The 11,297-nt window shown below is 40.5% G+C and overlaps 1 protein-coding gene across 1 annotated transcript; it reads left to right on the forward strand.

The window, feature by feature from the left end:
* The first annotated feature begins 9,192 nt into the window (after window positions 1-9,192).
* PATE3 (prostate and testis expressed 3) lies at window positions 9,193-11,016 on the forward strand. Its single transcript, XM_033097308.1, has 3 exons — window positions 9,193-9,241; window positions 10,247-10,369; window positions 10,892-11,016. Exons 1-3 carry the CDS (start codon window positions 9,193-9,195, stop codon window positions 11,014-11,016), a joined length of 297 nt encoding a protein of 98 aa, XP_032953199.1.
* Window positions 11,017-11,297: the final 281 nt, after the last annotated feature.

Genomic DNA, 11,297 nt, shown 5'->3' on the forward strand with positions numbered 1-11,297 from the left:
GGGAGTGATGGAGGTTGCACCAATAGTGAGATAAGGTGCAAAAGATGAAGAAGAACGCTTCTACTGCTTCAGCTGTCCCCTGCAGACTAGCTTCTCCTCCCTGCATACTCCGCACTTGTGACCAGAGAGTAACAGTCTCCTTGCAGCTATGGTAATCTCAGAAGTGTGTGTGTGTGTGTGTGTGTGTGTGTGTGTGTGTGTGTTAAGGAACTTGGTCATTTTCCTATTAAAAAAAAAAAAAAAGCACCTGAATTCAAATGATAGGGTTTGGAGGAAACTTGCAGTGGAGTCCAAACAGCATAGCTGTGTTGGAAGCTGTGCAGCCAGCTGTGGCCAATCTCCATTTCTGGGGCCCCATTACCCTAATGACCCTAATTCGTGTGCAACATTTACCAAGAGAGACCATATTCTATACGATAAAACTAGTCTTTATAAACAAAAATATTCAAGGCATTCAAAATATATTCCTTCCACAAAGTGGAATTAAATTAGAAGTGAATTATAGAAATATACGTGGAATCTCTGAAATAATTTGAACACCACATAACAATCTTCTAAAAAGCCATGGATCAAGAAGTAATTAAAAGGAAAATTCGAAAAAAATTTTGAAAAAATATAAATGGAAACATATCAAAATATGTGGAATACTGCTAAAGCAGTTCTTAACAGAGGAATTTATAGCACTATATGCCTACATTTGAAAAGAAGAAATGTACCAAATCAAAGATCTCAGTTTTTTCCCTTAAGAACCTAAGAAAGGAAGAGCAAATTGAATCTAAATAAGCAGATGAAAAGAAAAAATAAAGAGGAGAGCAGAAACCAATGAACTAGAAAAGAGAAAAACAGAGAAACTCAATGAAACCAGAAGATACTTCTTTGAGAATATCAATAAAATTAATAAACTACTAGTCAGACTAATTGGAAAAAAGGGAGAGAAGACACAAATGGCCAATATCAGTAATAAGAGAGGTGGACGTTCTATAGATTCTACAATATTAAAAAGAAAATAAGACAATGAAAGAACAACTTGTTGCCAATAAATACACCTACTTGGGGGACATAGACAAATTCCTTAAATGACTTACAGTCCTAAAGTGCAGTCAAAAAGAAATAAATCATCTGTACAGTCCTATGTTAATTAAACAAATTGAATTTGTAGTTTAAAAAACTTTCCAAAAAGAAAGTTCCAGACCCAGGTGTCTTCACTGGAGAATTCTACCAAATATTCAAGGAGGAAATAACAGCAACTCAACACAAAATTTCCCATAACATTGAAGAGGACAGAATAATTCACAACTCATTCTCAGAAAACAGCATTACTCCAAAACCAGACAAAGACATTACAAGAAATAAAGAGTGCAGCCCAGTATCTCACATAGTTTCAAATATACTATACAAAATTTAAGCAAAATGAGTCATTAACATGAAAAGGAAAATACAACATGATCAAGTCAGTTTTATCCCAGGAACGCAAGATTGGTTTTACATTTAAAATCAATCAATCAATGTAAATCACTCTATTAACAAACTGAAAATATAAAAACCACATGGTCATCTCAATAGATTCAGGGAAAAAAACCTCAATAATAAGAAAATTTAAAAACTCATTTTCAACTGGGCAAAACAACCATAAAGCCAGTCTATAACCCCACCCAGCAGCAAAGTCAATTATACAGCCTAGCCCAATTTCTGAAGACAGCCTACGGCCACATCCAGGAAGGGAACCTAACCAGTGACCCTGCCCAATTGCAGAGCATAGCCTATGGCCCCATGTAGAACATAGTCTCCATCTTCTTGCAATTTTAGGGGTATAGCTAAAGCCCCACCTGACCAGAGAATTTGGCCAGGTGACCTTACCCAAGAGAGAAGCACATCCAGTGGCCCATTTGATCACAAACCCAGTCTGTGGACCCTCCCAACTTTAGGGCATAGCCTGTAGCCCTGTATAATTACAGAGGACAGCCTGAGACCCAGTCTGACCATGAAACGCAGCCTGTGGCCCTACCTGAACACAAAATCTAGCTAGCAGCAACATTTGGTTGGGGAACACAACCTGATGTCCCACCTGACTAGGAGTAATTGAGGAGCAGAGCCTGCAGCCCTGGTCTATTGTATAACGCAGTAGTAGCACCACCCTGATAGTGACACAGTATGACCCTACCAAATCAGAGGTGATTGCAAAGGCCACATAGTGGCCCCACTTGACCATAGAACAGAGCCAGTAGCCCCACCCAACCAGGGAGTCCACCTAGTAGCCCCACTTAAACGTGGAGCCCAGCCAGCAGGCCCATCCAACCACAGAACCCAGCCAGTGGCACCACAGAACATGGACACCAGCCTCTCCCAACTAGAGACCCCAAGAGTAAGCCCCACCTGTGTGTTGACACTACCAGCTATCCCCAAGCAGAGCTGACTGGTGAAAGTCTTTCTTTGCCAAAAGGAACCTATAAAGTTTGGAAGAGAAGACCACTTATTCAGATGTACAGGTAGCAATGTAAGGATACAAGGACCACATCAAATATATGGTGATGAAAGGAGAACTGACTCTGGGTGGTGAACACACAATGGAATTTATAGCTGATGTAATACAGAATTGTACACCTGAAATCTATGTAACTTTACTAACAATTGTCACCCCAATAAACTTTAATTAAAAAATAAATAAAATTTTTTAAAAAAAGAATACAAGGATCACAAAAAATCACATAAACATGACACCACTGAAGGAAAATAATAAAGCTCCAATAACTGACCCTAAAGAAATGAAGATCTATGGACTGTATGACAAATAATTCAGCATGATCTTCTTAAAGTGTCCAGTGAACTACAAAAACACAAAGACATACAGCTAAGCAAAATTAGGAAAACAATGCGTGCACAAGGTGAGAAGTTCAACAAGAAATAGAAACCACCCGAAAACAAACAAATAAACAACAACAAATAAAAAACACAGACATCCCAGAGCTGAAGAATACAATGACTACACTAAAGAATCCTATAGAGTGCTTCATCAGCAGACTTAATTAACTAGATGAAAAAACAGTGAACTCAAAGACAGGTCATTTGAAATTATTTAGTCAGAGGAGCAAAAAAGAGTAAAGAAAGCATATACGACTTATGAGACACCAACTAAAGAATCAATATACACATTATGGGAATCCTGAAAGCAGAGAAAGGGACAGAAAGTCTATTTAAAGAAAAAATGAATGAAAACTTTACAAACTTGAGGAGAGAAATGGACATCCAGATTCATTAGGCTCAAAAGACCCCAAATACTATACGTATATCAGACAAAATAGACTTTTAATTGAAAATGGGCATAAGAGACAAAGGTCAACATATAATGCAATAATGGTCAAGTCAAGAAGATATTGCAATAATAAACATTTATGCATCCAACATTGAAGAACCTAAACATATAAGCAAATACAAACAGAACTAATAAAAAATAAACAGCAATACAGTAATAATTGGGGACTCTAATACCTCACTCTCAACAATAGATAAATCAGTCAGGCAAGAATCAACTTAGGAAACAATGGATCTGAACAACACTATGGATCGAATAAATGAACTTAATAAACATACACAGAACATTCTACCCAACAACACCACAAACATTCTTCTCAAGTGTACGGAAAATATTTTCTAGGACTGAGCACATATTAGGACACAAAATGAGTCTCAACAAATCCCAGAAGATAGTAAATAGAAAAGTATCTTTCCAACTACAATAGTATTAAGATACCTGAGACTTCCACACATTGGTACATCGAAAGTGAGCATATTGGAACATGTAGGGAAGGTAGGACAGGAAGAAGGACAGGAACTTTGTCCATAGACATGGCTACTCAGCCATTTTGTCTGAGCCCTCAGCGCCAGCAAACTCAGTAGTGATGGAGGAGTCAGGGTGCAGACTCCACACCAGGGCTGGCAGAGCCTAAGAGGGGCACTTGAGAATCCACCTTCCTTCCCTGATTGTGCTCAAAGTCTGGTCGCAGCAGCAGAGACGTGTCTACGGAATCCACCGGTGTTAGTGACCACAGGGAATCAAGTATCAGTGCGGTGGGGTCATGAACCTGGCTTCTATCCCATCTGCCACATACTCCCACCATAGTAGTAGTTCTTTGAGAGCTGGGCAACTCAGACACAGCAGGGGCACCCACCACCCTGGACAGCGACTCCCATGACCACAACAATGTTTCACACACTGCGACCCCGGAGGTGCAAGTAGCAGATAAGAGAAACAAAAACTTGTGCTATAGCACCATCTACAGGGAAACAAAAGAAAGACTTCTAAATATCAACATGCTGAATTATTAAAATCAAAATGGTACCTAATTAAGAAAGGTGTTCACTACTTCAAATGAAGCAACAGAGGAACAACCCATCAAACACCATAAATAACCAACATAACATGGTAACACTGAATGAAAATGACAAGTATCCAGAAACCAAACTCAAAGTCATGGAAGGCTGTGATCAAAACGATAGAGAATTCAAAGTTCAATTATATAACAAGAAAACTCAGAAAGACAAATCAATGAGCTCAGGAATAAAATTAATGAACAGAAGGAGTACTTTACGAAAAATATTGAAACTATAAAAAAAACAGAAATTCTGAAGCTGAAGAACTCAATAAATGAGATGAAGAATGCTTTAGAAAGCAGGAAAATTGAGTAGACCATATAGAAGAGAGACTTAGCAAGCTTGAAAATAGAAATCTGGAAATGATTCAGGAGAAAAAGGAGAAAGAACTAAGTTTTTTTTTTTTTTAATGAAAGAACTCTATAAAAACTCTCTAACTCCATTAGAAAGCTCAATACAAAGATAATGGGTATCCCAGAAGGAGAAGAGAGACAGAAGGGAACAGAGAGCCTATTCAAAGAAATAATTGATAAGACTTTCCCAAACCTAGGGTAGGAACTGGAGATTCAAGTACAAAAAGCTAACAGAACACCTAATTATCTCAATGCAAAAAGACCTTCTCCAAGACAAACTATATTACAATTGTCAAAAGTTAATGGTGGGACTTATGGTCAAGATGGTGGAGTGCATAAATGCTGAACTCACTTCCTCTCATGACCACATGAAAATTATAAGGTGTGATCAAACAATATGATGGATGTTTAAATTAAAAAAAACTTATTACAGTAAATGACTCATTATCGTTAATCCCCCTCAAAATACTCCGTCTTGCTTCGAACACACTTATGTCATCTTTCTTACCACTTTCTGAAACAGTTCTGGAAGTCCTCTTTCGTGAGGACTTAGGGTTGTTTGAAGAGACTTCATTGTCAGTACATGTCTGTTTAAAACAAGTATTGTGTTTCCCCGAAAATAAGACCGAGTTTTATATTAAGGTTTGCTCCAAAGGACGCATTAGGGCTATGTTCAGGGGATGTCATCCTGAGAAATCATGCTAGGGCTTCTTTTCCGGTTAGGTCTTATTTTCGGGGAAACACAGTATGTGGCCAGGATGTGAGGACATTTCACTATAGTAGTATAACCATTTCACTATAGTAGCATAACCATGGTCAACATGCAATGTAGGAGCTCCATCTGTGAAAATAGGAAGAAATCTTTGTCTCAAAGTTTTGTATGATAAAATCACCTTTTTACCATTGCCAAAAACTTGTTGACTTTTTCCAAAAGAGGCTCATGATGTAAGAATTCTTTGATGACTTAAGTCTACACAGAACAAGCAAAACCAAAAAGAAAGGAGGAACTGGCTACATTGAAAGATACCTTCCATTTCATCCAGTTGTAAAATGAATGAGTACGACAAAGGTGCCAATTCCTCAGTCACTGCCTCAAATATTTAAAAGAAATATCAACTATTCTATTTGACAAGGAAAATGTATTATAGATTTTTTTTTCCCTTTGTGGCAGTCCACAAACCAGTTCTAGCATGGTTTACTAAAGTTTATGCAATATAAGTGGAGCTTTCTTTCATTCAGCAAGACGGTGAGAAAACTCAAGGAAGCCTCAAGAAAGGGATTCTGTAAAATGGCACACTTACATTTAGAAATGTGCCAAGTTTTTCAATTGGAGCTTTCTTACTAGGAAAAATTCCAAACCCTGAGATGCATTTTCAGGACAGACAAGTGAGATGCACTTTCATTTTGTCTGACTTCCTGCTTGCATTCACAAGAATGCTTCTGCCCAAATAAAACCACTGTGGCCTATGTGTTTCAGCAAGTTCAAAGACACACATGAAACCAGCTAATTCCTGTTCTTTCACTTATTTCTACGGATAACAAAGTTTTGGCGCTACTAAAGTCTTATAGTTCATTGCAAACATTTAATATGGGAGGAAATGATTAATATCAACTAGAGGATAATGAAAAATATAACTTTCTATCAGAGTTCATGAGCCCCATGAAGCTCAGGGGACACTAGACTCCAAGTTAATAAAACTTGCTCAGGAAGTTAAGGTACTATAAAAAATCTGATACTTGTATGCATAAAATCAGTCCATAAACGGTCCTAAAAAGGTTTATTGGAACTTTGTATTTCCATTGTGACGATTCATCTGAAGCATTATAATAATAGCAATATTGTGAATGAAGCCTGAATTTTAGTGACATTGATCTGTGCTTGAACCTCCACTGTGCTCCTTGCTGGACACGTGAGCACCAGGGTGTTGTGAGGGCTCCATGAGATGACCTAAGTGGAAGTGGCTAGTCCTGTGTGTGGCACATGGCAAGCATTCAATAAATATTAGTTTTTTTCTTTCCTTCCCCGCTCTTCCCACCAGCAGTCGGAGGTGTGAAGGGCGACATGTGTGCTCCAGGTGATTTCCCTGGTCCCCAGAAGCAGGTGGGGGCCTCTCCACCAGAGTTTTGAAAGGATCATTGTCTCTCACTCCAATCTCCATACACAGTCTGGAAACCCATTGCTGCCCCTGAGGACCCAGGAACAAAGCAAACCGATCCCTGACTCTATGCCAAGGTCATTCGCCCAAAACAAAGGGCAGCATTTGAAGTTTAAGTTAAGGAGACTGCTCATCTGTGGTATCACCAAGATCTCAGCCACCCTTGAGGCAAGAGAGACCATGAACGCCAGGATACAATGTTCTGCTTTCATCTCCACAAAGCGGGGCAAATGGCATCTTGGCAGAGTGGATGGCCTTCTGGGCATGGGAGTGCATTCGTTTGGGTGCTGTGCCCCACTGACTCTGTATCAGTGGGATCATGGATCGTGGCATCACGTGTGATTGATGCCTTCCTTCCTTCCTTCCTTCATTCATTCAGTCCTTCATGCCGTCATCGTATGTTCAGCAGATCGCCTGTGCCAAGCAGAGTGCTAGGTCAGGCTAATAGGACTTGGTACCCATTCTCAGGATTTACATCACAGAACCATACAATGTTAAAGTTGTAAACAGTCTTAAAAATGGTGGAAATCTCACATCACAGATAAATGGCTTGGTAAAAACTCCATGAGTTCCACAGCAATCAACCACAGGTCTCCAGACTCCCAGGAAAATGCTCTTTCTATTATACCACACTGTCTCTGTTAATAGGTTTTAATACCTGTTCTCTCCTACTCCATGCTAAATGAAGAAAGAAATTGATTTTAAGAGAAATTTTCATCCATGAGTTACTGTGGTAGGATGGGGAGTGGGTCAGAGAACCCCAATACTTGGTGGAGTTGCAAAATTCCACAATCCTAACTGGAAACCATCCAGTAGAAAAAAGATTTAAAACTCATTGGGCCTTTCAGAAAGTATCTCTGAATCAAGGGGAACCTTGAAGGAAGAATAGAAACTGTGGAAACCCATTGCAGTTTAAACTAGGCTGTCTGCTTCTTTGGCTATGATTCTAGGGTCACTCTCTTTAAACAGACAAAACAGGTGACAAATGAAATACCCCGATAGCTTTTAAACCCAAGCATCAAAGGCTCAAGGGATTGCCTTGTTGATATGCCTTTGGAAAGTCCTGAAAAATTCCATCCACTTTTTAACATCTTCTTTGGAAATATGGCAGAGTAGAGAAGAGAGTTCATAATCTTGCTCTCCATGCTAGAATCAATTCTTCTCAGAGGAACCAATTCCCTCATGTCTAAGGCTTCTGGCTGTCAAGCAAAGACGGGCTCCATGCTCTGGTTGGTCATAGAAAAAAAAATTATAAATTTTGTGGCATTTCAGGTAAGACCCAATTTCACACAATTTATGTCCGCTGTCTAAAAATGTCAGACTTGATGTGTTTTAATGAACAAACTGTTTCTACAACTAAAGAAGACGTCATTGAATCAGTTCAGTATAGAAGATCCAAGAGTCTCTAGCCCAAGTACCATCAGCCCACTGACAGGTTTAGGAGATTTCGAATAGCAGGGTTGGTCACAGTTTCCCAGGGCTTTACCCAGGGTGAACCTTCACTGAGTTAAGTTTTGTAGAGATAGATACCTAAATCATAGACAAAACTGGCCATATTCACAATATAAATTTGCTAAAGATCAAGTTGTGTGATAATTCTAGGAGGGATTTCACAGCCCTACAAATTTAATAGTACTTGGCCTTAGAGGACAGATTTCTAGCAAGGTGAAAGAGTTCTGGGCTGAGAATCAGGAGTTCTAGGTTGAAGGTCCACTTTGGTGATAAATTATACATCTTTTCATCTCTTTCACGCTTCTGTTTCTCATCCATAAAGTGAGGAACTAAGTGAGATTGTCTGATTTATTCATCGCTCTATTCTCACACATGAAACTGTGTGTGGCACATAAAGCTCTCAATAAATATTTATTGAATGTATGAATAAATCTCCAAGAGGCAAGGAGTCAAGGTGGTTAAAAGTGTGACCTCTAGAATTAGAAATTCTTATACTATCAATCACTAGATATATGATCTTGGGTAAGATACTGGACCTCACCAAGACCCAGTTTCTGCTGTGGGAAATTGGAAGAAGAATAAAAATATCACAACTATAATAATAATTACTATGATGACTATATAAAAACAAAATTAGCTTAATGTAAACGCCAGCATTTATTAGCTATCATTATTCTCGGCTGTGGGGTGGACAAGAGAATGAACTTGAGCTCCGGGTGGAAACCTTGTATGATTGGTTCCCTCAGGCAGGCCCACAGGGCATCCCTGCCCTGTGATGAAGAAGATTTCCTCCCTGTAGTCTAAAGACCTGTACTTGTAGCTCCTGTTTTTTTTCTTCCTGTGCAAGGGACTTGTACGTCAAGATGGACAAATACTTCTTGTTGGTCTTCTCCCTCCTCTGCTTCTTTGAGGGTAAGTCACATACCGGAGGAGTGAGCTCCAGAGATAAGGTCTAGTGAGCCCCAGGAAACTCCACATAGGCAGTAGGTATGCATGCAGGATTGAGCCTTGACAACATTTATAAGGGAGGGGACGCTAGCTTTCAGAATTATTCCTTGGCCTTCCTGGCCAGCTTTTCTGACCTTTCAACATTCTGCCATTCCCTATCAGGGGCTCCAGCCTCTCTAGCTGCCCCTTCACACTGCTTTTCCACTCTGTCCCTACCATTCCCCATAATCTAAGATTTTCCCTGGGACACCCTTTCCACTTATACATCTGTATGCCATTGCCCGAGGCAGCTGGTCACTCTGTAATGAATCATTTTGTAGTTTATTTTAGTGCTGGACAATGGCTTCTGAAACCCTTATCAGGGACTTTATATTGAAACAAGTGCTACTTTCCTTTCTCATGTAGGTACACAGAGAGAGGTGTTTAAAAAAATTAAATCTATATTTTGGTTAGCTCACCCCACAGTACCACGTACTGTGTCACTGACCATGTTATCATACATGAGTCCTCCGCAAAGAGTCAGTTTGAAATTCAAAATAGAGTATGTCACCTAACAATATCTCAGCAGCAAATGTCAGAAATTCCATTACAGTAACACTAGCTTCGGTAAAATATTTTAAAGCGCCCCCCACACCATGGTCACACTCCTGTCTATCTACAGTGCTGCCAAGTAGGCCAGGCCAATATTAATAAAACCATTTTTAAGCTGGAAAAATCAATACCATGGAGGCTAAATCTTTGCTCAGTTACCCAGGTTAAAGGGCTTAGGTTGGGACAGAATCCTTTTATTCTCACAGTGGCATTTCTCTGGGACGTGGAATTGGTGAGAGCTCCAACCGCTTAACACCTGATACCCCACCACCAGCTCTTCCTCCACTCTTCACCCATCACCCCTCACCCAGGCCTCACACACTCAGCTCCTTCTAAGTCCGTATGTTCCCTGTCTCACACCAGCTCTACGCTCTCCAGCAGTGACATCCCTGAGGTGTATCACGTGCCATCTTCGCACAAAGACAGATCGCTGTAGAAGAGGCTTCCGTGTTTGTGTTGCTCAGAAGAATGAGACGTGCATGATGTTAAAGATTTACAGGGGTAAGTTGGAGGGCCCGGGGGTGCTGTGAGATTCTTAGTGAATTCTTAGGAGAGTACTGCAGCAAGTTTATATCTCAGACGAAGGCCAATCCAGGAGAGGAACCAATGCCAGGAGAGCTGAATACCTCTGGCATGGGTCTCGATACGTGCAGACAGAAGAGGATTTGGGAAGATGAGACAGGAGGAAGATGGTGGGAGTTCTATATTCCCAATAAAACTGACCAAACTGACTCTACCTCTGAAGACATGAAGCACTAGTTGCTCATCTTCTAGCGGGAAAAGGAATGAAGCCGCTCTACAAAGAGGGGAGGGCTGTCGGGGACCTCAGGCAAGCAACCCCTGTAGGGGCCAGTGATTTCTACACCTGCTGCCTGGGTCCTCTTGGGAAGTCTGAGCTGGGAAGCCATCCCTAATCCTACCCTGATGCCTAATTACATTTTCAGTGACTGGACTGGTGAGTTTGACTTGTCTTTAGAGAACTAAGCTCATTGGCTTATCTTCTATGGTTTCTTCTTATTACAGATTCTATTCTCCAGTTATCATATTTGGTGTGTCAGAAATTCTGCAGAGACTTGACATTTCATCTCAACAATCAGACTTATGTTCACAAATGCTGCAACCATAATTACTGCAACTTCCAAATCTAACATATTTGCCCTCCTGAGGTCTCACTGTAGAATGTTACTGATGTGTCTCCCCCTTTACACTCTGCCTGCCCTTGTTTCCTGCCCGCTCCATCCTGGAAGTCCCCTAGCGCGCTCTCGCGCGCTCTCTCTCTCTCTCTCTCTCTCTCTCTCTCTCTCTCTCTCTCTCTCTCTCTCTCTCTCTCTCTCTCTCTCTCTCTCTCATTCCGTGCCATCCTTCCTGGTGCCTGCAGCTTGGTTTCTGTCTCAGGCAGATGATAATGATTCTCAACAACAGGTTTCTC

The sequence above is a fragment of the Rhinolophus ferrumequinum genome, chromosome 25 (assembly GCF_004115265.2).
Source record: "Rhinolophus ferrumequinum isolate MPI-CBG mRhiFer1 chromosome 25, mRhiFer1_v1.p, whole genome shotgun sequence".
NCBI classification, from domain to species: domain Eukaryota; kingdom Metazoa; phylum Chordata; class Mammalia; order Chiroptera; family Rhinolophidae; genus Rhinolophus; species Rhinolophus ferrumequinum.

Bases quoted from the DNA above. Each gene is read 5' to 3' on its own strand.
- PATE3 (XM_033097308.1), top strand. From the start codon at position 9,193: ATGGACAAATACTTCTTGTTGGTCTTCTCCCTCCTCTGCTTCTTTGAG. The intron at 9,242-10,246 runs GTAAGTCACATA...TACGCTCTCCAG, and splicing joins CCTCCTCTGCTTCTTTGAGG to CAGTGACATCCCTGAGGTGT. The intron at 10,370-10,891 runs GTAAGTTGGAGG...TTCTTATTACAG, and splicing joins GATGTTAAAGATTTACAGGG to ATTCTATTCTCCAGTTATCA.